This window comes from Equus przewalskii, chromosome X, assembly GCF_037783145.1.
Source record: "Equus przewalskii isolate Varuska chromosome X, EquPr2, whole genome shotgun sequence".
Lineage (NCBI taxonomy): Eukaryota > Metazoa > Chordata > Mammalia > Perissodactyla > Equidae > Equus > Equus przewalskii.
This window is the reverse complement of record NC_091863.1, coordinates 77932779-77958677: the sequence shown is the minus strand read 5'-3', so window position 1 is coordinate 77958677 and position 25899 is coordinate 77932779. Positions and strand designations below refer to the sequence as shown.

General features: G+C 36.8%; 1 protein-coding gene across 7 annotated transcripts in view; it reads right to left on the bottom strand.

Moving 5' to 3' along the window:
- Window positions 1–25899, bottom strand: part of DIAPH2 (diaphanous related formin 2) — an 816328-nt gene that overhangs the window by 590861 nt on the left and 199568 nt on the right. For all 7 annotated transcript variants that reach the window (XM_070605395.1, XM_070605389.1, XM_070605392.1 and 4 more), the window contains 4 exons: window positions 13724–13798; window positions 13576–13645; window positions 9827–9963; window positions 7956–8064 (listed from right to left, as the gene is read on the bottom strand). In XM_070605395.1, the coding sequence (XP_070461496.1) occupies window positions 7956–8064; window positions 9827–9963; window positions 13576–13645; window positions 13724–13798 (391 nt within the window). The remainder of the gene's footprint in view (window positions 1–7955; window positions 8065–9826; window positions 9964–13575; window positions 13646–13723; window positions 13799–25899) is intronic.

The following is a 25899-nucleotide window of genomic DNA, read 5'->3' as shown; positions in this document are numbered from 1 at the left end:
TCTGAGGTGTGGGGTGTGCTATAGAGGGTGAAATATCACAAAATAGATTATAAGCTTTCTAAAGATAAGGCTCTGTATTTGTTTAGGGTTTTCTTTGTAACCCCTAACTGCCACCAATAAAATGGTTCAAATATAACAGACGAATAGTCATTAAATAGTTCAAATTTTATTGGCATGAGATACATCACTAAAAAAAAGAAATTGCATTCAGTGTCTTACCTAAGTATAGAGAGGGGAAATATTTAAACATGAAATATCTTCATAAAATTACTGGGAAAATGCTAGAACCTTTTATTTATTTTAACTTACCAGCCTTGAAAACTACATCTATGTATCTGTTTGATCACAATTCACAGAGCTATGGAGTGCAATAATTGCCAACTTGAGGGCATTCTCAGACAGATTATCCATATTGCCATTAGCTGTGACAAATTGTGCTTTTAAAATTTTATTGACACTGTCACACACTTGACCTTATTAAGTACTTTGTTGACATTAACAAGGTCTTTCTTTATCCTAGCCCGGCAGGAGTTAGGAAAAAAGATGGTTTAAGTCAAAATAAGTACCAACCAAGAAAGATACAAATGTACAGAGCAAGTTAATTAAGTCAAGAAATTCAGAGATTCCAGGCACGACAGAGCCATGTACAAAGTTATGGAGGTAGAGGGATGAAACACCATAAAATGTTCAGGATACTGAGCAGAGTATGATTGGACCAAAAAGTATATAGAAAAGTGGTGGAATACGAGGCTAGAGACAAAGCAAGCGTGAGATGATGAAGCATTTAATGCGGACTAGGGCTAGACTTTAATCCTAGAGGCTATGGGTAGACTTTATAGGATTTTAAGCAATGATAAAACAAGAATTGCATTTCAGAAGTATAACTTTGTGGAAGATGATTTAAAGGGGGCTAGAAGGAAGGGTAGAAGACATTTAAGAGTCCAGGGAAATTATAAAATAGTGAGATGTCAAGGCTTTGAAACAAAGAAATGGCAGCAGGGTTGCAGGGGGAGGCAGACTACACTAAGGAAGGGAAGTACAACACTAAGGAAGGAGAATTGGTAGGATTTGGTGGCTGACGGAATGGTGGATGGAGTAAGACTGGATTCGAAGCTGACTATTATGCTTCTGGTTTATGCTACTTGGTGAATAATGCTAAGGTTAACCAGGACTGGGAATACAAAAGAAAGGCAGGTCAAGGTTGGACAGGGGATTGGATTAGGAAGGAGGAAGATAAGAACAGTTATGGACAATATTGGATTTGAAATCCAGTCAGTCGGCAGCTCAACATACAGGGTCTGAGTCAGGAGGAATTTGGAATAGAAGAGCTCAGAGAGATTTATCACCTAGAAGTGCAATTGAAGTCCTAAGGATGGATGAGGCTCCCCAAGGACAAGGTACAGAGCGAGCAAAGCAAAGGACCAAAGGACTGAGGATCAAGCTCCAGGAATCAGTATATTTAAGGGCCAAGCACAGAGATAGGAGATTTTCAATGAAACATAGAAGTAAAAGAAAAACGAGGAGAGCTTAGAATCACAGAAGTCAAGGGAGGAGAGGGCTTTGAAAAAGGAGTGATCAATAGTGCCAATGGTGCTGGAGAAGCCAATACAATGACTTGAAAGTGTCTGCTGCATTCTATATTATGCAGGTCATTAATGACCCTCTGTTACCGAAAACAATAGCTTTGACAAGGATTCAACTTTTGAACAGATTCACAATAAAAGGCATCCTTCAAGTCCGAAGTTACTTTTGTAAGTACCTTAAAAATGACAAAATTGTAAAAACATCTCTATACAAGCTCCCCCATTGTATTACTTACTTTGAAAATGGTAGCAATCTAAAACCTCAATAACTAAAACAAGTTTCCTAAGTAACATCAGGCACTCCTTCAACACTCAATATTTAACACACTCATTTACTTTTCCCCAAATTTTCCTCTTACTCATAAGTTGCAGTGCCTTGTTTTATTATACATGTACCTCTCCGACAAATGACAAATGATTTATCCAAAGCTACTTCCTCATATGTGATGGTATGGCTGCACTAATAGCTAATTTATAAGTATGCTTAGAGCAAAATCTCACTTAAGAACCTCTGTAGAAAAAATCCCGCTACAAAGATTCAGTCCATATATCTGAGGGTTTGTCTATAAGCATCAACATCTGTTGTTGCACGGAAGTCCTTCTGAAATGAATTACATAATTCCTGCATTCTTAAACAAACTATCCTAGATATAACTGATTATTTTCTTGCTGATTCAGAGGGATAATCAAATACAGGAGTTCATGAGCTATGATGTAACACAGAGACGCCCTCAAGAGCTACTGAGGTGTGTAGGGCTACTTGCCCTGAAACGAAATGAAACCAAATGTTAAAATGTTTGCATTCTAGTTCCAGTCTTTTATTATGTTTCTCTCTCCTTGTCCCTTGCTTTCAGCCCGTCAGTTGGCACTTCCTGATCATCTCAATGCAGCGCTCTGGAATAAGCCCTCTTCTGAAGCCCTCCCAACCTGTGCATCTAGTCTGCTGTGGATGGAAAACAGACAAGGGGACTGGTTAAGACACCGTAGAAAGAGGCCAGCCCCATGGCTCAGCGGTTAAGTTCACAGGCTCCGCTTCAGTGGCGCAGGGTTTCGCCGGCCCGTATCCTGGGTGCGGACCTAGCACCACTCATCAGGCCATGCTGAGGCGGCGTCCCACATAGCACAACCAGAAGAACCTACAACTAGAATATACAACTATGTACTGGGGGGCTTTGGGGAGAAGAAGAAGCAAAAAGAAAAAGGGGAGATTGGCATCAGATGTTAGCTCAGGTGCCAATCTTTAAAAAAAAAAAATAAGACACCATAGGAAGAAAGAGTGAATAGGCTCTGATTAAAGGTCAAAAGGTCTTTGTTGTCATGAGGCTTACTGGATGGATTTAGTGACATTTTTCGGGCTGCCCAGATTATATTTATTTTATTTTTGTTTCATTTCTTTTTTGGTTCTCAGTTACATTCCAAAATGACAAATCGATCAAATAGGTGAGGTCAGGATAAGTGAACCTATCACACATCAGTAAAGTGGATATTTACTGCTATGTTTTTGTGTACCATATCTAATTACAGCATGCACTAATTTTTAAAATTATTTCCAGCACATTAGAAAACATTTTTAAAATGTATTAAATCATGTAAAACACACTTCTGCCCACCGCTCCTGAAATCCTTTAAGACATGGCACCTTTCAGACTAACAGCAGTGTGAAGACTAAGGCTCTTTCTATAATACATCATTGGAGGTCAACTATACAACTTTCTCTCTCCATAAACAACTATTATTAATGCTCAGTGTACTCCAGCTTTTCCTGCAAGGCTGTATAGAAATTAGTTTCAACTATATGTTGGTATTACCTCACTCTGTCTTCTTTTGAAAAGTGACTGGCAAACTACCCTGGCCTCTATTTTTACCTACTGGAAGTCTTTCTCCTGCCTCCCACACTACCATAATACTGGTTGTCTATTAGCAATGATAATTTCCTGGAAAATTCCTGTTTATCCTTTAAGACCTAGTCAAAGCATGACATCATCACTGAAGCCTTCCCAGACATACCTAAATTTGCCTTCCTTTGTGCCCTCATGCAACCTTAGGAGGAGGAAAGGGATATGGGTGTGGAAGGGTTGGTTTGTCAAGTAAAGTTCTGCATGATAAAATGTTGGAGGGCATTTAAAACTCTACAGCATATTTGGGAAACACCAGGTTTAGTACGGTTAAAATATACAGTACATATGGGAGAGTGAGAGGCTCAAAGGCCAGAATGTTAGGCTGGGGCGACATTAAAGGTCATATGTCACGATTAGGTTTTCCCCTTTATCAAAGTAACAACGGGTCATGAGCATAGGTTTCTAGGAAGGCTACTATGTTAGAATCAGAATTATTTTTCAAAGGATAACTGACAACAGTACAGAAGATTTGTCTGGAGGGGAAGAATGTATCAGTATGGGGTACCAAATAGGAAATTACTGGAATAATATTGGTGGGAGAAGATAAAGGCAGTGCAGATAGAGAGACTGGGATAAATTCACAGTGTGTGCTATAAGACGATGATTGATTAGATGCAGGGACCAAAGAAGAATGAAGTCTTCAGGAAAATTAAAGATTACGAAGAAGATGATACCTCTATAAGCTAAAATGAGACAGACAGGAAGAAGAGTAGACTGCTTTTTGGGAGAATCAGGTTAAGGGAAAGAGAGAACGTGCTTGGTTTTAATAAGAGGAGGTACCACGTAGTGGTTAACAGCTTGTGCTCTGGAGCCAGAAACCCTAGTCTCTAATCTGGGCTTTGCCTCCTGTTCACTTTGTGACCCTAGGAAACTTATTTTAACCTCTATGAGCCTCAGTTTATTCATCTATAAAATGGGCATAGTACTACTATCTCTCTCATAGAATGCTGTGAGGTTTAAAATAAGGTAACATATGCATTTAGAATAATGACACATGGCTTACAAATGTTATTTATTTCTTATTTTTATGATGCCTACAAGACATCTAGTTAGGCATTTGGACATGTAGGTTTAAATAGAGAGGGAGATGAGCTGGACTTATAAACCTGAGGAATCACTAGAACATAGTTGGATGTTAAAGCTGGAGAAGCAATTGAGAACATTCCTAAGGAAAATAAAACATATGTGTGTGTACATATACATATGCGTATGAGTGTATATATGTGTGTGTATATATGAATACGCATATATGTATGTATATACAAAAATAATAATAGAAGAGGACCAAGAATAGAACATAGAGAACAAAATACCGAAGAAGCAAGAGGAGGAGAAAGACATAAAGAAGACAGAGAAAGAACAGTTAGAGGTAGTCAGAGAGCAGGAGAGAATGGTACCTGGAAAGCGAAAGGCAGTACAATTTTCAAGGAGGGAGGTGATCACCAGTGCCAAGTGATCAGAATTAGAAAGAGTCCACTGGATTTTGAAATTAGAGGATGACTGTTAACCATTGTGAGAACTGCAAAAAGGCTGAGTTGTAGAAGTTAACTTAGGAAACAGAGAAAACAAGTAGAGATGATTCTTGTAGAGGTTTGGACGATAAAATGAAAAAGGAAGATGAGAGGCTAGTTCGAGGGATAAGAGGATCAAAAGGAGGTGTTGAAGTATGGCGGAGACTTGAGAGAGTGCTACTAAGCTGAGGGAAGTCAATGAAGAGAGAGCATATGAAGATACATGATTTATTGTCTACTTCTTGAACCACTGAGGATAATGAAAATTCTGTCATAGTACAAAATTTCACTTTAAAGATGAGCTAGAAAACCTCTGTGAGAAGTTAAGAACCTCTTTTGAAATCCAAAAAAAGAAAAAGAAGGTATATAGTTGTTATTTAAAAATATAATTAGTCCTGTATTTTAACAGAATTACTTCCTGAGACTGTAATAACATTTGGAGAAGTCTCAGGATACCACAGAAATAGAAAAGTAATTCTGTTAAAATACAGCACTAATTATATTTTTTAAACAACAGATTTAAACTTTTGTTTTTCATTCTGCATTTTGAATATATTTTGGAACTTTTACATGATATTTTTTCATTCACGTGAAGTAGTCCAAACAAAAATCCCACTTCACAATTCTTGTGAGAGTAATAGGCTCTGTACATAACAAATTACTAATTTCTGTAGTTCATTAAAAATAGGAAATTTCAAATTGTGATTTGCATATGTTTGCATCTATAATCAGTATTCAACAGTTTCTTGAGCACCTAGCAAGATGTCTATGATTCTCCCAGATGTTACTTGTTAACAACTTGCCTCTTTATCAATTCCATTCAGTCCAGTTTCCCGAACGCTGGCAAAGGTCACTCCCGCCTCATGGTTTGGGGTGACCTACGCTACCCCAGAGGCGTCATCTTAAAGGTCAGACAGTGCAATATACACATGTTGTCATCACAAACACCTGGCTTCAAATCACAGCTCTACCCTTCAACAGCTGTGTGATTTTGAGAGTGTGGGTGATCTGAGTAATGAAAACTTTGACTATATCTAAAACACTTAACTCCTCCTAAACAAACTTTGCAAGCCAAGTACCAACTCCTACATATGACTCAAGCCAATGAAATTTCGTTAGGTCAGCCCAACCACAGGAACAAGAAGAAAGATTTCAAGAAGTCATCTGCAAAAGACAGTTTTCAAACCTTTCAGTAGAAATATAAAATGATATTGAGATAAATTTTATAATGAGTGTATCATAAAAAGAAAAACATTGGAAGGAAATAGCCCGATTATTAAAAAATGTAATACAATGGACATAAAAGGCACACCCTACAAGTTTATCCAAAATGCTCATCATGGTTGGAGTAGAAGTAACGACTAACAAATTTCCTTAAATATTTGGAGAGGAATTAGAGTTTTGTAACACTAAAGTATTCTCTTTGGACAAGCCAACTCATCTATCTTCTGTAGTTTCAAACTCTGGCAAAAAAAGATACTAATACTTCATAAAACAATACAAAAGGGGAAAAGAAACTCTTTGTTTTACATAAGAAATGTGAATATTTAAACACTCACTACTAAAATAACTTGACAAAATTAAATGTGGAACCATCTTCTCTTTCTTGAATGACACTTCGTTGTTATTAATGCCCTCGAGTCGATTCTGACTCCTAGCGACCCTGTATACAGCAGAGGGGAACACTACCTGGTCTTTTTGCACCATCCCCTTACCTTCTGGCGCTACATCAGACAATGATCCACTGCTGTTCATAGGGTTTTTATGGCCAATTTTTTCAGAAGTGGACGGCCAGTTCCCTCTTCCTAGTCTATCTTACACCGGAAGCTCCACTGAAAAACCTGTCCACCACGGGTGACCCTGCTGGTATTTGAAATATCACTGGCATAGCTTTCACTATCACAGCAACATGCAGCCCCCACAGTATGACAACCGACAGACAGGTGGTGTGGGTCCCTGACCGGGAAATGAACCTGGGCCACGGTGGTGAGAGCACTGAATCTTAACCACTAGACCAGCAGGCCTGGCTGAATGACAGTACAGGAGTTTAAAACAATATTTCAGAAAGAGTTTCCCATGGAACTTTAAATGGTAAACACCGTCTAAAAGAAAGAGATGAGCGTCGGAGACCAACAAGCCTGGTTGTCAAATTCTGACTCTGCCACTTACAAGTTGTGTCACCTTAGACAAGTTATTTCATCTCACTTAGCCTATTTGTCTCATAAGCAAAATGGAGATGATAACAGTACCTACACAGCTGGGTTGTTGTGAGAATCAAGTCAGATAACATATGTAAATTAAAATATTTAGTCCAGGATCTCACATCTTAAGTATGGTCAATAAATACGAGTTCTCATCACTCAAGAACAAAGTTCTCTTTCATAAAATGAGTCATATCCTGAAACCATCTACGAAAAGATAGTGAGTTTTGTCATTTTCTGAAGAAGACGTGTAGGCTGGGTCTACACGGGGCTATTAAATCGACCCTGACCTAAGAATTGCGATTCAATCTTCCCTTTTCCGGTGAGTCAGACTTCTGAATGGTGTGTGAATGGCACAAAGAGAGACGTGCTTAGCTTTCTTAAATTTCTGCAACAAGCCCACAGACTTCATTACCACTTGTTAGGAAAATGGCATTGGCTGAACTCCTTGCCCTATTGCCCTGATTATTGCTAAGGCTTTAATTTCCGTGGTTTATTACACTAATCACTAAATTTCTACCCAAATATTAATGATAATCATAATCATCATATTTACAACAAGCCAAAGTGCTTTTCCTAATTTTAAACAATTTGTTATTCTCACAGACAAAACTTCTAGCTTTTATGAATGACCAAGCAACAGGAAGAATTTCATTTTTACGTTCTGTTCTCCTTAAATTCTAGCTAAAATGGAGGTGGTGTCAGCCAAAATGAATACTCTAAATATAGCCTTAGAAGCAATTTAAGACAAAACTAACTCACCTGTAATTGCAAAGCTTCATGATTTTCTAATCCTTCCACAATTGGTGAAAACCGTTCTCTGTTATTTCTTTCTGCTGCTGTGGTTATAGCCCCTAAAAGTTTCTCTAGACTATAGAGAAATATAGAAAAAGAAACAGAAATGAGAAATATATCTTACACACACATTATGAATATGGGTTATTTCTTGCAGTCTCCCTTGTTTTCTTTCTGGAGCTTGATGTTTATATAGACCATTACAATCTAAGAATTGTGTTCCCATCCACATATTTCTACAAGCCAAATATTGACAGCATTAAATAATTTTAGGGTATCAAAATAAAAATTCAATTAAAAAATCTCGAGGAAAATAATTTTCTGGGTGACAATTTTTAAAAGACACTTAATTGATAAACTTTGACATTTAAACTTTCAGGTTTTGATATTTCATGTGTTAACATAGATAGTAATATCACTTAAACATAATACGGCATCAACAATTATTAAAAGCTTATTCAAGTATAAACAAACTGTAATTTTATAATAAAGCGCTAGAAAGACTAATATTTTTAAAAGAAATTTCAAAAACCAACATTATTTTAAATGGAACAAGAAAAAAAAATCTAAAAGAGAAAGCTTAGGTAACTAGAGAAGTGTCTATAATTACCTAGCACAAGAAACTTATTTATCTAAACAAAAACATTGAAACTCTCTCTGTACAGTGTGTGAATGAAATTAACCTCTATGTAGTATATTACTCTTATCAAACTATACCTGAAATTATAATTAATCTTAACAAATATACCAGGGGAGGTTATAATATGAATTAAGTATTGAAAATCTAATTGACTAGGAAAATGTTTCTTACTCATGTATAAACTGATTTTTTTATAAAACCTAAGAAAACCTTACATTTGCATATGCTATCTCATTCTCGGTTTGTTCTCATGGAGATAAGACAATTAATGCTATATGATAATATTTTTGTTTAGTGTTTGCCTTTTGGTTGCTAAGTACAGTAGCCAGCATTAAGCAACATCTCATTTTATTCTAACAGGTATGAGAAAATCAACATATTAGAATATTCTTAAATCTTTGCATGGCGCTGTCTGATTCAAATTGAAATTAATACTGTCACACAAAGTGCCCAGAAGAAATATTTTAGCTCATGTCCTTAGCAGGTATTTCATTCTTTATCACAATGGTTTCTCACAAACTGGACTTATTAATGACATCACATCTGAAACGTTGCTTCAGATTCAATATCATTTTCATAAGAAGAAACGATCTAATGCATAGTCAGCAACAACTGGCAGAAACTGGCACATGCATGCCCTCTGAATAATTACCAACAGCCTTTTTGTTCTTTCTTTTTAACAAGTTAGTTTATTTCATTCTATGAATAATTGCTTCATCTTTTCACTTAACCTTAGGCAGATAAAGTAATAAATATAAAATACTATAAAATAACAGTACAGAATAAAAGTATCTAGTTAATTCAGTTAGTTAAGTTAAATTTTGTGATGTGCATATGTGTGTGTGTGGGGGGGGGGGTTATGTATATGTGTGTGTATTTAGCCAAAATTACTCTCTAACTGACTTTTTCCTACTTTTCTAATGTTTACTTTACCTTCGGCTAAACAAAATTCTATTCATTCACTCTGAATCAAATTTTGAAGAATTTCCCATTAGGATTCTATCTGTTTAAACCTATTTTTCAGAGAATCAAAAAACAAAAGGCTAAAATGCAAATAGATAATATAAAAATGCCAATTTTTTCCAAAATTTAATACTATTTTCATGCACGTTAACTAAAGAGACAGCACAAAAGTAAGACTTGTTAATTTCTCGTGTCATTTTCCATGCAGTTAATATAATAATATAGCAATACTTACATGTTCTCTTCTCCAACAATGCAAATAGCAGAAAGTATTTTTACTATTTCAGTCATCATGCTGGGTTGTTTGGGATCAATTGCTCTTGCCAATAGTAAAAGACTTCTTTCATCTCCTAGGATCCTTTGCAATCCAAACTAAAAAAACAAAAACAAAAACAAAAAAGGATCTTCATTCAAAATGTCTTTGGAACATACCTTTAATTACAAAAGGCAACTTAGAATGATTTCCTAAAAACTCATACCTCCACAATGAGGTTCTACCTAACAATACGAATGTTCTCCAAATGCAGTTATTGATCCTGTACTTTTTTTTTATTTGAAATGACTGCATCTTGGAGTTTTTGTCCCTTGATCAGATGATCTCCATTAGCCTGCCTAAAAATTCCATAAAGAATTGGGAGAAATATGGGAACAATCAGTATTTCTTCAACAAAGAAGAACATGTAAAGCACATATTGATATGATTTTATAAAGTAATTCTACTTATGTCACTGGGTCTCCCTGGAGATGTCTGGAATTCATGGTTAAATTCTCCAACATGTTTGTGTGGAAAATTAAGTTGAATAAACAGGGTAAAATGTTGAAAAGCTCTTGTGTATACTATATGCCAGTTAAAGAAGCAATAAACCTCTGTATGGATTTTTCCATACCTTCTCTCTCTTATCCTCCCCGTTTCAGGCAGCTGTGCTGCATTACAAAAGCTATGAACCCAAAGGAATGGTGCCTGGGTTTTAGTGTCACAGTCAACTAGGCAGAGAGGACACCATATTCATTTATTTTCTAGGCTTCAACACATGCATGCGAATGCTCATTATAAGAATGAACAGGTAAAGAAATGTTAAAGAAAGCCCAAAACTTGGGCTTTCACTACATTAAGAAGGTAATATTTTCTTCAATCTTTGTCACACAAAGTATTTCTCAGATTTCTTATGAGATACGTTTGCTTCTTTTCACAGCCTAATGCTGAAATCTGACAACATTTTATTGGAGCAAAATTGCCATTTCAAGCTAACCTTTAGTTAAGTATCATACATATTAATATTTTCATGGTTCCTGATTTAATTTCTAAAAGAATGCAGGAGGAAAAAAAAAAAAAACATAGCTAAAGCTCTTAAATGTGATTTTACCAGAGGTCATAATAAATAAGGAATTATATACAGAGATAAGACGAAAAAAAAAGGGAACGGAAGAGACAAGATTTAAAAGAAGCAAAGAAAATAGAAGGGATATATATGTATAAAGGTGGCTTTCTTGTTAGTGCCATTGAATGGATTCCACCCCTAGTGACTGTGTGTACAGCAGAGCAGAACCCTGCCCGGTCCTCTTCTGCCATCCTCTCACCTTCTAGTGCTGTATCAGACAATGCTCCACTGCTATTAGGGTTTTCATGGCCAGTGTTTTTAGGAAGTGGGTGGCCAGGTCCTTCTTCCTAGTCTATCTTAGTCTGGAAGCTCCACTGAAGCTCCGCTGAGACCTGTCCACTATGGGTAAGCCTGCTGGTATGTGAAATACTGGTGGCATAGCTTTCAGCGTCACAGCAACATGCAGCTGACACAGTACGACAACCGACAGATGGGTGGTGTAGTTCCCTGACCAGGAAAGGAACCCAGGCTGAGGAGGTAAGAGCACTGAATCTTAACCACAAGACCACCAGGGCTGACATAAAGGTGGCTAGTAGATAACAAATAGTAAGGAAAATCAGTGAAAAATGCACGTGTAAAACAGAGATAGATAACCATGCAATTACCAAACCTAAAATAATGGCTTTAAAAACCAGTTAGACGGAGAGTGAAATCATTTAAATTTTTAAATTTCCATTCATTTTACAGATAGTTTCTAATATGTTGGGACATACTGAAAATAAAAATGAAGATATGAGAAATGATGGAAAACCATTGATCTAAACATGAGAGCAATCTTACAGCAATGGAAGTTAAGGGGCAATGGGTTGCTTCTTATGATCCTCTTATTACAAGCATTGTATAAGGCAAAAGAGTGTTTGAAGTAGGTAATCTAAACTCCTTGGGGCCAAGAAATTTGATGTTTAAGTCATTTCAGATGAAATGACATCTCATTCTTTGATTATGACAATTTATTCCAACATGAAATGAATAAATCACTGTACATTTTTCATTTTCAGCGTGTACTTTTTACCTATCGTTTCACATGACTATAACTTAAAAGATCAACCATTTATTCATGTCCTGAGCACCTATGTGCAAGACATGTAACATGCCCTGACTAAAGCTTAACCGTAGTTTAGAAGAATCTAAGTCAAATCATCATGTTCTTCAAAACCGCCAAATTTTAAGTAATCATGTATTGACTCATGAACATGTCTTGTGGGAAAATCTCACTTGCAGGAAATCTCACTAACATGACTTTCTCCAGGGACTGATTATAGTTACTTAGTATCCCGGAAAACTGTGAGAGTTGACCAGGCGAGTCAATACGAATTTAAAACAAAGGGTCCTACAGTTAATTTTACAGCTGAATGAGGGGACTGATAGCCAGAAAGGCCAAGTGATCTTCCAAAGGCCACTCAACTTAGTGACAAAGCAGGGACTATATCTCCTGATTTCTAGTACAGAGTTGTACTAGAAATGTATTTCTAGCAGAACTTATTTCTTATTTCTTTGTTTCCCTCCATTGAAGAAAGAGATTCATCTTGAGCTGTGGAGAAGCAATGTTCATTAAGCGCTTTCCTGTTACGCATCAGATTCTGCATAACTTTGTTGCCAAAGACTAAGAGCACAGAAGTTGAGAAATTCTGTACTAGTACTGATGGAAATCTTCCTGGATCAAACTTCTAAGAACAGCACAACTAGTATATTCTATATGAAAGTCTCACGTCAGCTAGCGAGCATTCATTCCACATGCCAAAAACTTCTTTGCTGATACATGTGTGTATAATACATACATACTTACATGTAATCCCATATGCCTAAGAAAGACTGTTTGCAGATTACTTAAATAGACAATCTCATTGCATTGGCTATTCATAGCTGTATTTCACATTTGGCAAGCTTTTGGTTATTGTTATAATTTATTTTTATTAAATATTTGAGATTATTAAAACATCATCTAAGGGGAATTATGCAATTAGTGAATTAATCAGTGGTATTTTCCCTATAGGAATATAAAGCAAATCATTTCTAAGACAGTAAGAAAACAGTTTATAGAAAAAAATGACTGTAACTTCAGAACCTGAGCAAAGACTATTTTTAGAAGAAAAACCTTTGTCTAGAATTCATAGACTCCCTCATAATGCAACTGGTATCATCCATATACAAAAAAAAAACCCACTACCTTTCAGAAATGTCTTTTATGTATGTTAACTCACTGACACGACCTGAACATAAAAGAAAGGGAAATCTTAACTTTATAATGTTCTCAGAAAACAAGTCAAACCATAGCTTGGAATTTTCCTTTTCAATGGAATAAAAACTGTCTGTAAGGAAATCGTCTTCAACATATGACATTTAAATTTTCCTACTACCATAAAAGAAAAAAAGTATGATCTGATTTGGGAACAAGACATATCTTTGCACGATTGCAAAAACCTACCAATAAATATTTTGTGAAGCAAAGTATATTTTAAATAATATTTAAATGAACACGATGATTTGCATCATAAAGACCCTTTTGTAAACTGAATAAGCACCACTATTTTGCCTGTTTCATACTTTCATACTGCTAGGCAAGTTTTTACCTTTTGCGAGAGAGGCAGAAATAAATACTACTTACCTTATTATTCATAAATGCTTTGAGGCACTGAATAAGTTTATACTGATTCTTCTTGTCGATATTTTCTTGTCTGAATGAAAGAAAGAAAAACATTATATTGTGCTTAAAAATTCCCCCTTTGGTGATCTTTTTTCATATTTATTCTTACTGTTTCTTGTCCAGAAGCTTTTCCAGCACATCCAATAAGAGTCCAAGACCTTCATGGCCAAAGTTGTTAACCCAGCTATGAAATAAACAAAAAAAAAGTATAAATAAGTTTGTATATATAAAACATTAAACGTCCAAAATGAAATTTTGATTTTCAAATCCAATAATCCCGTCTTTATATCGCTTGCCCTTCTTTTTCTACTCCCATTGATTCAAGTATTGACTCTACGAGGATACTCAGAGATCTTTGCCTCAATCCCAGACTTGTCTTCACATTTTAGATCGCCTACTCCACAGCACTGCCTTGGTGGTTTCACCCACATCATATACTTAAGCCTGAATTTATAAGCCAAATTTATCTTCCCTTATGTTTCTGCTCCCCTAAATCAACTCCTCTTCCACTCTTCCATATTCTGTTAATAACACCACTATCCTTTGAATCCTTCAGACTTGAAATATTGGTATAATTTTTTGATCCCCCATCTCTTTCACCTTTGCATTTATTTTGTTCATTCATTCATCAAGTATTTATTGAGTGCCTACTAAGTACCAGGCATGTTCTAGATGATAGAAACATAACAGGCAACAAAACTTACCCCTTACCCTCATATAGCTTATTATCCAGAAAGAGGGAGACAGATAAATAACTATATGACAAAATGTCAGTGCTTTGGTATGATGAAGAAAAATAAACCTTGCTTAATGGTATAAAGAGAGCCAGGATGTTATTTTTCTTAAGGTTGGCATCTGAGCTAACATCTGTTGCCAATCTTTTTTTCCTTTTTCTTCTCTTCTTCTTCTTCTCTCTAAAGCCCCCCTAGCACATAGTTGTACATTCTAGTTGCAGGTCCTTCTAGTTGTGCTATGTGGGATGCCACCATAGCATGGCTTGATGAGCAGTGCTAGGTCCGCACCCAGGATCTGAACCGGTGAAACCCTGGGCTGCTGAAGCAGAGCGTGTGAACTTAACCACTCGGCCACAGGGCCGGCCCCCAGGATGTTGTTTTTCAATGTGTAGTCAGGGAGAGATTCTTGGATAAGGCGGTATTTGAGCAGAGCCTTCAAGGAAGTGAGGACTTTCCCAGTGGACAGAATAAGGGCAAATCGGGCACTGAGGTAGTAGCTAGTGCGCTGAGAATATTCCAGGAACTGGGAGGAGACTTGTGCGGCTGCAGCTGAATAAGCAGGCTTGGGAGAGTGGCAGGAGATGAAGTCCCGTGTGTGGTAGAAGGCTGGAAGACTGATCATGCAGAGCTTGGTCTGACTTTCTGTCACCCAGTTATGAATATTCTACTTCTAGAATGATTCCCACATACGCCCCCTCCCTCCTTTTCATTGTTGGTGCTGACATTCTCATATAGCCCTAGTTACCTTTCCTCTAACATGCCAGGGGCCTCCCAACTGGGGTTTCCACACATTCAATCTTTTCTTTTATTCACTTTACAAACTGCCAGATTAGACTGCACATAACCACAGTCTTCTGGCTAAAAATTTCCTCTGGACTACCTAACACATTTAAAATTGTGATGCAGATTTAGCTTCACATGTTCCAATAAAAATCAGACAGATTCTCTTTCCTGGAGTCGTCCCTACACTTCCCAGCTTTACCTCATTTATTCTTTCTTTCCAGAAGGTAACCCCAACTCCATCTCCACAAACTTTTCAAGTCTCAAATTGACTGTCAATTCTTTCATTAATGTTTTTTCCCCATAAGTCCTCCCTCCAAATATGAGTTATTTTTCCTTTGAACACTCGTGTATTTTTATCTCGTACTGCGTGACATTATGATTCTTGTCACACGTGTCTCACCCACCGTTCTGGACTATAAATTCTCTGAAGATGGTTATATTATCACATTCATCTTTCTGTCTCCCATAATGCCTAGCAGAGTGGTTTACATATAGTCAACACTAAATAATTATTTGCTAATTCAAATTTAATTAAATTTACTGACTTGTTTGGTTGAGAGAATCAGTCTCATACTGCCCAAGAACTTTGCAAACATAAATGATTGTATATAGCAGACTCCTGCGAAGCAATGCTTACAATCTATACTCTACACAAACCATGACTATATTTCTATTCCACAGTCTTTAAACTTCATTTCACATCTACCGAAGGTAGAGCTTATCAACAAAGCAGAGACCTAAATTTCTAAGAGAATGTCAGTAAGAAACATCAGATAGTGAAGAAAATATATTTTAAAACAAATAGCTCAAATATTCAGAACCAATCACATCCACACTATATACAGCAGCTCATTTTAAACATATTCTGCTTTAATTTCCATAGAGGAAATGAGAAAAGATCAATACAGCATTGTAATGATAATTGGCAGCAAGCTACTATTCAGTTGAGGCATGTAATCAACCAGCACAATAAGCAATTTTCTCTAAAGCCTCGATAATCAGTGGGGTGTTGGTGGAAGGAGAAAAGGACGTCAGCTTTAAGCATAATCTACTGTATTTAATCTATCAGAGAGAAATCAGCAGATATCATTACAGTACAATATACCCTACAGCCACCATAAAATAATAGGAATTCTGAACAAATTCATATATACAGCCTTCAGTATCTGCTTTGGCATTTGGGAAGATAAAATAATCCACGATTTCCTTAAATTTAACATCTACAAATTATTTTTAAGATTCTAAATGTTACTCGTATTGTTTTAACACCCAATGCTATTAAAATTATTAGGGTTCTTTCTTTCTTGGTCTAGGGGACTGTTTGATACAAGAGCATGATTTATATTTGTTCACTTGAAAAATCAGTCACCCACACATCCTAGACTGCTTCAAATTGTTATGGTACTGTGGTTTCATTCAGGGAAAATTACTATTGGTCTGGAAAAAAAAATAGAATACAATCTTGAAACTTAAATGTGAGGAGGCAGGGGCTATTTATTACAAACTAGGCTGTGAAAAGTCTTAACTGAGAATATTTTAGGCCAATGGATGGATAGAGGATGCCTAGTAAGAGTCCTCAGAACTTTTTTTTAGTGAGGAAGATTGGCCCTGAGCTAACATCTGTGCCAATCTCCCTCTATTTTGCATGTGGGATGCCACCACAGCATGTCTTGATGAGTGGTCTGTAGGTCCATGCCCAGGATCCAAACCCACGAACCATGGGCCACCAAAGCACAGTGTGTGAACTTAACCACTGTGCCACCAGGACGGCCCCCTCAGAACTTTCAAAGTAGAGAGAATGGGAGTCCAAAGGGAGCCTGCTGCTATGGGGATAAAATGATTATGATGTAGCATGATGACACTCAAGACGTGAAAAGGAAGAGGTGCAGCTAGACCTACGCTTCTTCCTTTTTCTTTTGCCAGAACCATTTTTCTGTCTTTCATATATGAAACACTTTGTGGCCTCTAGCCAAATGCTTACTATTTTCCCTCTATACATATATCTTGATTTTAGCAAGTACAGAAGTGGCCGTGAAATGACAAAGCAGTTTAAAAACAAAGTGTTGGCTGCTGTACTGAGGTAGGAATTTTGATGCCGCAACACCAGAAGTAAGCATAAAGCAGCAGTTCTCAAAGTGTGTGCCCAAAACCTGCAGTATCAACATCATCTGGGAGCTTGTTACAAATGCAAATTCTTGAGCTCCACCCCAGACTTACCGAATCAGCCACTCTGGGGGTAAGGTCCAGCAATTTGCATTCTAACGACTCCTCCAAGTGATTCTAATGCCCCCCCTCAAGTTTGAGAACCACTGGTAGGGGAGGAAGGTTTGCTGACAAGTGGAGGAAGCCTTTCTCAGGCAGGACTCAGGCGCAAAACTCCAGATTGCTTTACGCACCCTCCCAAACATACTGTGCACTCCCACCGCCAAAGGACGGAGATCAGGAACGCAATTGAAGCAAGTATATTTGGTGTATTTTACAGAGTATGCAAATTCCAGCTCTGAGTTCTTAAGTACTAATTGGAATATCCAGAGGGGTAAAAATATAGTTGATGACTCGATTTAAAATCTGACTCAGAGATCACAGATAAAGACGAAGATATAAATTTTCTGCAGTATCTCACCCTGAAATAAGAAATTGCATTCTATCATGGGCCCTAAATTTATAAGAGACATAGAAGAAGCAGAGGATAATGAAGAACCAAACAGAAGGAAAAATGGGGGAGGAGAATGACCTCTTCTAACTCCCATAACCACTCTGAAACACAAGCTTTTTTCCTTTCTCTTTTACTCAGATACGATCTACATACAGTGAAATTCATTATTTTGACAAATGTATAGTCATGCAACCTCCAACACAAGTAAGATATAGAACATTTCCCTCACTCCAAAACATTCCCTCATTTTCCTTTGCAGTCAATCCCCTGTCCCTACTCCCAGCCCCCTGGCCAACCACTTATCTGATCCGTGTCCCTAGAGTTTTGCTGTTTCCAGAACGTCATCAGGAATGGAATCAGACAGTATGGAGGTTTTAGTGTCTGGCTTCTTTTGCTTAGCATAAATATTATGATATTCAACCATTTTGTTTCATGTATCAGTAGTCCATTCCTTTTTATTGTATGGATATATCACCATTTATTTATCCATTCATCAGCTGATGAATGTCTGGGTTGTTTCCAGGTTTTGATGATTATGAATAAAGCTGCTATAAACATTCACATGTAAGTATTCATGTAAGCATATGTTTTCATTTCTCTTGGAAAAGTAACTAGGGGTGGAACTGCTGAGTCTTATAGTAAGTGTATGTTTAACTTTTTTAAAATACTGCTTTCCAAAGTGGCTATACCATTTGCCATTCCTTCAGCAAAGTGTCACAGTTCTAATTGTTCCAAATCCTTCTCAGCACTTCATATGGTCAGTCTTTTTAACTTTGGCCATTCGGAAAACTGTTTTCACATTAAAAAAAAAAAAAAAACCTGAGAAGCAAAGTAGTGAAATGACTTGGCAAACATGACTCAACAACTAAGTATCAGATCTAGGATTCACACCCAGGTCTGACTCCAAAATCCAGGTTTATTTCAAGCATATCATTAGAAATTACTAACAGGACTAGTACACGTTTTCAATAACAACATCTGGCCAATGGTTCCACCAATAACTCACTGAAGAAGAATCGGTGGTTGTTCCCAAACTGCACTGAACTTCTATCTATATATGTCTACACACACAAATACAGTCATGTGCCACATAATGATGTTTTGGTCAACGACGGACCACACATATGACGGTGGTCCCATAAAATTAGTACCATGTAGCCTAGGTATATAGCATATTATACCATCTAGGTTTGTGTAAGAACACTCTATGACGTTCGCACAACAAAATCGCCTAAAGACACATTTCTCAAAACACGCCCCTGTTGTTAAGTGATGCACGACCGTATATGCTTTACGTTATTTAACAGCTTACTTCATTCATTTAGGTGTGATAAGGACTTTTCAATCCATGTTTTTATTGTCTTTTAAAGTCCTAAGTTTCATAAGAAATCTACCAAATACTGTTAAGGAAAGCTATCTGTAGACTCCAACTGAAACATCCAATCAAGATTTAGGTAAGGCAGCTTATCGAAAGAATAGAACCAGAATGTAGCTTATACATTTTTTTATGGGCTATATAGTCCACAATATTGTTTTTAGGTATTAAAAACATACTGGTGGTTTTATGTTGTCAAGTTACCTAAGTTAAAGAGTCGTCTTGACATGCTACACATCCATGGTGATGTTTGTAGCCATCATTTGTCAGGGGACCAGGTGAAACAAATGAACCACCCAAACAAAAAACATAGAAAGATCAGTTAGGACGAATAAGGTACGAGTGAGCAAGGCCAGCATTAGATCCGAAGACCGAAAAAGAAGCTAAGAAGATCATCTAGGGAACAAGAGGACTGACCCACGATGAGACAGTATCTTCTGACCTTAGGTATAAAAGGCTTGAATATCTATCAGGCAGTCCAATATCTGGTACGATGCTCAAGAAGTTATAAATGAAAGACCTTTTCCCAAGTTTACTCAAAGGTCAGGAAACTATCCCACCATCCATCAATGGAATATGCTGTGAAAACACATAGTGGCATGGCTTTAAGTGCACAAGCTTTAGAAAAAGACAGATCTAGGTTCCAATTCCACCTCTACCATATTCTAGCTGTGTTATCTTTGATGAGTTTCCTAAACTCTCTAAGCTTGTTTTCTCATTTTCAAAATAGAGATGAGACTAGTACCTATACCCCATAAGGGCTTTGTGACTACTAAATGAAACAACGCATGTGAAACAGCACACTAAAGCTTCTTTTAAGACGTTTTTGAAAATGTTAAAAACCAAAAACTCGAATGCTCTTTGAATCTTCTAGTCCAAAGTACAGTATGAATTTTAGGCATAAAGACTCCCTTTCAATAATATTCATATTTAATAACATTTCATCATTTATTTATTGAAAAGTATTTTAATTAATATGAAATATGCAGAAGAATCTAAACGACACTAGACTTCTTCTATTGATTTATTTTTTAAAAAGACTTCATAATTTAAATAGTTGGTACTCATATTACCTTATGCGCTTTCTTTAACTTGTCACTATTCAATTTTGTGAATATTTATTGCTCACTATAGTGCTGGCCAATTCACACTAGAATACACATAGAAATTACACCGGTGGGGGGAAAAGGGGATGTGGAAAGAGACAGTCTATTTACAGTTTATGCATAATCCTGACAGAAAGAATTATATCAAAATATATTAAGGTTTTAAAACAGAAATCTATCCCAAGCCTTCAGAACTTCTGAAGTCATTATTTTTAAAGGGCCCACTTATACTGATCAGCATGATCAAAGGAAAGAAAATCTTATATTTAATGAAAGTAGCAAAGGATTCATTGAACCCCAAATCCAAGAGAAAGCAAGATTTTTCTCTCTCTAGCTCTCCAGGGCAAAACAAAGTGAGAAAAACTATAAATGTATCTATCATACGAGAAAACGAGATTCTGCTCCCTCACCATACATGTAAAGGGAAACCTTTCACAATTTCCCCAAACCTCAACCTTTTATCCATAAATTGGAGATTCAGACTCCGAATTATTTAGTTACAATTCATGTAAATATAACTTAAAATCAAAGATTCAGTGGATGGATGATCCAGTACACCATTCACAATACAGACATAACAGGAAATAGTGACTGCATGTACACTTATGATTAGATTGTCTGGATTCACCTCTATCTTTCAAAAGGGTTAAAGCTAAAATTAGAAAGTTCTATCCTGAGTCCCATAAGCTGTAAAGGCAATTGGTCTCATGTGCAGAAGTCCAATATTAGTCATGTCATCCCTTTATCACTGTTTGTGCAGTGCTAAAGGCTAGCATAGAGGGTTATGTGCTCTGTACAAAGGATTTTATTTCTCTCTAATGGTGTTCTATTCCCATGTGTAATCTTATACTACAACCCAAATCACTAGAACATCAAATAAAATGAACGATAGTTCAGAGTTTCTTGGGGGAATTCAGAAAGTTGGTAAAATTATAAGACATGAAACAATTAATTCAAGGGGTTGAGGAGACTTTACAGATGATTGTAAATGGTGTTACATATTTTAATACCAGGAAAACATCTCATTTTAACACCAATGTTGCCAATGCAATGTTTGGGAATGCAATTAAAATTGAACATTACTTATATGTACTTATGGAAAGAAAAAGGGCCCCAGGTGATTAAAGACAATGTACAACCCAACACAAACAGTATCATACATTCAGTCTGTGGATCAATATCTCCAATCAGTAGCCAAGAAAAACTTAGTATTTTCAGCCTTTCTAAAGGATAATTTGTTTAGCTAAATCAACCTCATAGATAATTCCACTATCAATATATATATATCCATTAAAAAATAAAACGTTAGGGGCAGGCCCAGTGGCATAGTGGTTAAGTTCACAGGCTCCACTTCAGCAGCCCAGGGTTCATGGGTTCAGGTCCTTGGCACGGACCTATGACCGCCTGTCAAGCCATGCTGTGGCAGCGTCCCACGTAAAATAGAGGAAGATTGGCACAGACGTTAGCTCAGCGACAATCTTCTCCACAAAATAATAAATAAATAAATAAAAATGTTAAAAACAAAAATAACATGGATTTGTATATGCTATGATTGCCTTGGTCTTAGTCCCAAAAAAACATGCATCCACTCAGGTTTGTCTACATGAAAGTAAACAAAACAGCCTAGGGCATTTGAATGTCGACGGAAACTATCATCATGGTGGATTAATGCATGAAGTATTTCTTACCAATTAAAGTAGCTATTAAATGTAATACCGCCATTTCCAGAAATTTGTGCATATTCTTTTGAAGCATAACATTCACTGACCACTTATTTCACCTGATTCATAGAAAAGTCAAATATGTCAATTTTCCAGCTCTGCCTCTCAGTGGTTTTGACTTCAATACGGAGATAGATTACAATTTCCTTAGAAAACACCAAAGAAAACATTCCATCTTTCTCTCTATACTCTATTTGTTTATGAGAGTTCTTTCTGGCTGCATTTATTCTCCCTATCAGGTCTCATTGGAAAGATCCTGCTCTGTTTCATACTACTCACACATTTTTAAAGTTCCTCACAAAAGAGCAAATGTACACTCTTTCTGGTTGCTCACATTATAAAAAACAAATTCTTCTTACATATTTACAACAAATTGTAAATGCCTGAGTTACATATAAAAATCTACTGAAGGTAATACTTTATTATTATTTTGTGTGTGTGTGAGGAAGATTGGCCCTGAGCTAACATCTTTTGCCAATCTTCCTCTTTTTGCTTGAGGACGATTGTCGCTGAGCTAAAATCTGTGCTAATCTTCCTCTATTTTATGTGGGATGCCACCACAGCGTGGCTTGATGAGTGGTGCTAGGTCTGCTCCAGGGATCCGAACCTGTGAACCCTGGGCCACCACAGCAGAGAGCACAAACTTCACCACCACGTCAGGGGGCCACCCCTGAGGGCAATACTTTAAATAAAAAATCGTTCTCAAAGGATAAAAGTTCCTTATTCATTAAAATCAATTTCTTAAGCTCTCAAAATTACTTTGGAGATAGTAGAAATGGCTTAAGTCCAAATCTGTTAAAATGTCCAACAGGCTACAGAACAAAGAATATTTTCTTCTCCACCCTCCTTTAAAAATTATTGTTAGAGGGCCGGCCAGGTGGTGCAGCAGTTAAGTTCACACGTTCCGCTTCTCGGCAGCGCGGGGTTTGCCGGTTCGGATCCCAGGCGCAGACATGGCACCGCTTGGCACACCATGCTGTGGTAGGCATCCCACATATAAAGCAGAGGAAGATGGGCATGGATGTTAGCTCAGGGCCAGGCTTCCTCAGCAAAAAGAGGAGGACTGGCAGTAGTTAGCTCAGGGCTAATCTTCCTCAAAATAAATAAATAAATAAAAATTATTGTTAGACAAGTATAAGAGATGGTCTTATCCCACAGTAATGATGATAATAAAATTTACCAAAAATGTGAATGAAAATGAAAATGGAATCTTCAATCTATAGAAGAGGAGAAGGAGGGAGACAGAGCATGCCAAATATTCAAGCGAAAGCTAGTTATATTTTAAAGTTTCTTCATGTGTTTGAAATTGTGAATATAATTATGTTAGGACACTTGCTAAAGTTCCCTTCTTAGTGATAGAACCAGTCAAACTTATAATAAAATGTTAACTTCCACCCCAAAAGTGTATTGGTTTATTTTCCTAAGGTAAGTAATACAGCTAAAATTTTATCATGCACTCCATAGGACATCCAATTTCTTTTAGTTTAGTGCAATTTTGGTAAAATTAACTTACTCCAAGAGATCCCATTTCTAACCGGCAAACCCTGGGAATGAAACAGAGCTGACATCAAGTTCATCTGTTGTGAATAAAGTAAGAAGTGTTTTTTGAGTGCAAGGAGGAAACCAAAGGCATTAGCACCTACCACAGTCCATTTCCTCTTTTCCCACACCAATTTACATGTTCTACTCTCTGATTCTGGTGGGCAGCAGAGAAGTTAAATGAATTTTCTTTCGAGGTAACAGGGGTAAGGAGAGTTGAAGGGTAATTACTCTTTGATGACTGAACAACAGAAATGCAATAGTCCTTCTCGCCTACCAGGTGCAGTGCCAGAAACATGTAATTAAAGACTCATTATAGTGTGTGATAGCTACGTAGACAAAGATCAAAGGAATGTAATGTTCACGAATATCTTTAGCACAGGATAACTGCAACCAAACCAAAAAGAAACATTTCTTCGGGTCCTCATTGTGCATGTCAAAAAATCTCAGCAACTCCGAATGTTTTAATGTCTCAAATGTGATCTGTTCACGGGAATTGTTCTGGTCTTCTCAGGTTTAATTTTATACAATATTTTAAAACCCTTTCCCTCTAAAACTGACAGATACTACGGAAATTATGTGTCTATCTGTGCACTCTTAACCATAGTTAAATATCTTAATATAGCCGACTTTAATAAATTTTTTCAAAACATAATCATTGAACAATGAATACTCAATGAATACACAATCATGGAACAATGAATAATCAGAATCATTAATAACCCCACATTAAACAACCTGGGAATTGTTGAGGCCTATCAAAGACAAATTAAGCCAAACATGCTCATTATTTTTCTCTTCCACAGTGACATAAACCATCTAAAGCAATAACAACAAAATAATAAAAATAAACATGCACATGACACATAGACAAAAACCTTTATAGGACTACAGTGTAGAATACAGTATCTAAGAAAGAGATATTAGCCTTCTACTATATTCAACCTGGCTTGCGCTCATTTTCAGGAAAATCTAGAAACACAGCTACTCCTAAAAGACACACATTTATACTTGATGAGTCTTTCAGAACATTGAAATGCTTTTTAAAGAAAGCATAATATTTTAATTGCTGAAGTAACTTTGGTCTTCTTCAAAATGGCAAGGACTCTCTTTTCAATTGGAGCAGTTAAAAACTAATAATTATAATTAACAACATGGTTTTGTCTTCATGTGCAAACAACCTCCACGAAAGAACATGCACTGATCAGAGTAGCTTCACTGGTTGTAAAATCAAAGTGTTACCTCATAATGGCCACTTCATTTTACAGATGAAGAAACTAAAGAATTTTAGTGACTTGTCTTAGGTCATTAGAGTTTGTTAATGGCAAAACCACAATTGGAATCTAGAACTCTTCAATCCTTACACACTTCCCATTCAACTATATTATCAACAACTAACCTAAAAATCATCAATTAGTGGTTACAAGATTTTTGGTATTTTCCTTTCATGAAGGAATATTGAATGAAAGTTAAAATTTATAAAAATATCATCAATGTGTATATCAGAAGTGAAAGCAATACCAGTGTGGCATTTTGTGGGTTTTTTTGAAAATTATTTGTTATGGATTCCATCTTCAAAGCAAGGGAAACTTTAGATAATAAAAACAGTGGAGATGTCCAAAAATAAACTTTTGTTCTGCTTCCCATATATCAATAAATAAAATAATTACTTGTTCAGCACAAAATATAAGTATTAGGAAGCATTTGGAAAAAGTGGGGCCGTTCAACTTTAATTTGGGAATAGTATTCCTGGGTTAGCCTTTCTTGCCCCCTTACTCAGCATGAAGGAGGTGGTCTGTCACTTTAAGGTTGCATCTGATGGGGTTCAGGACACACTACCCCCAAATATGGCACCCTGGCATACTGAATATCTTCATCTGAAGGAAGCTGAGAAACGGGCAGAGCAATGAGGTCACTCTGAACTCATCCCCCGCCTTCTTCCCTGAACCCAGGAGCTAAACCTCCCATGTGAAAGGTCCCCTCACTGTGCCAGGAGGAGGGAAGACAGTCTTACCACCTGAGACAGGGAATTTAGGGCCAAGAAGGCTGTATACACAAATCTTGTTCAATTAACCCTTATTCTCCTACTTACTTCTTCACCATTTACTACCCCCAGCCCAGACTCCTTTGTATTGTCAATTCTTCACAAATGTGTTTTTCGTCTAAAAGGCATAAAAGCTCCCTGCTTCGTTTCCTTCTTTGGGTTTTCATTCTCTTGTGAAAGCCCCCAAATATATGTAATAATTAAATAAAATTGGTGTGCTTTACTCCTGTTAATCTGTCTTTGTGAGTTTAATTTTCAGACCCAGCCAGCAACGCTAAGAGGGTCGAATTGAAGTTTTTCCTCTCCTACGCTTCTTGCTAACTTCCT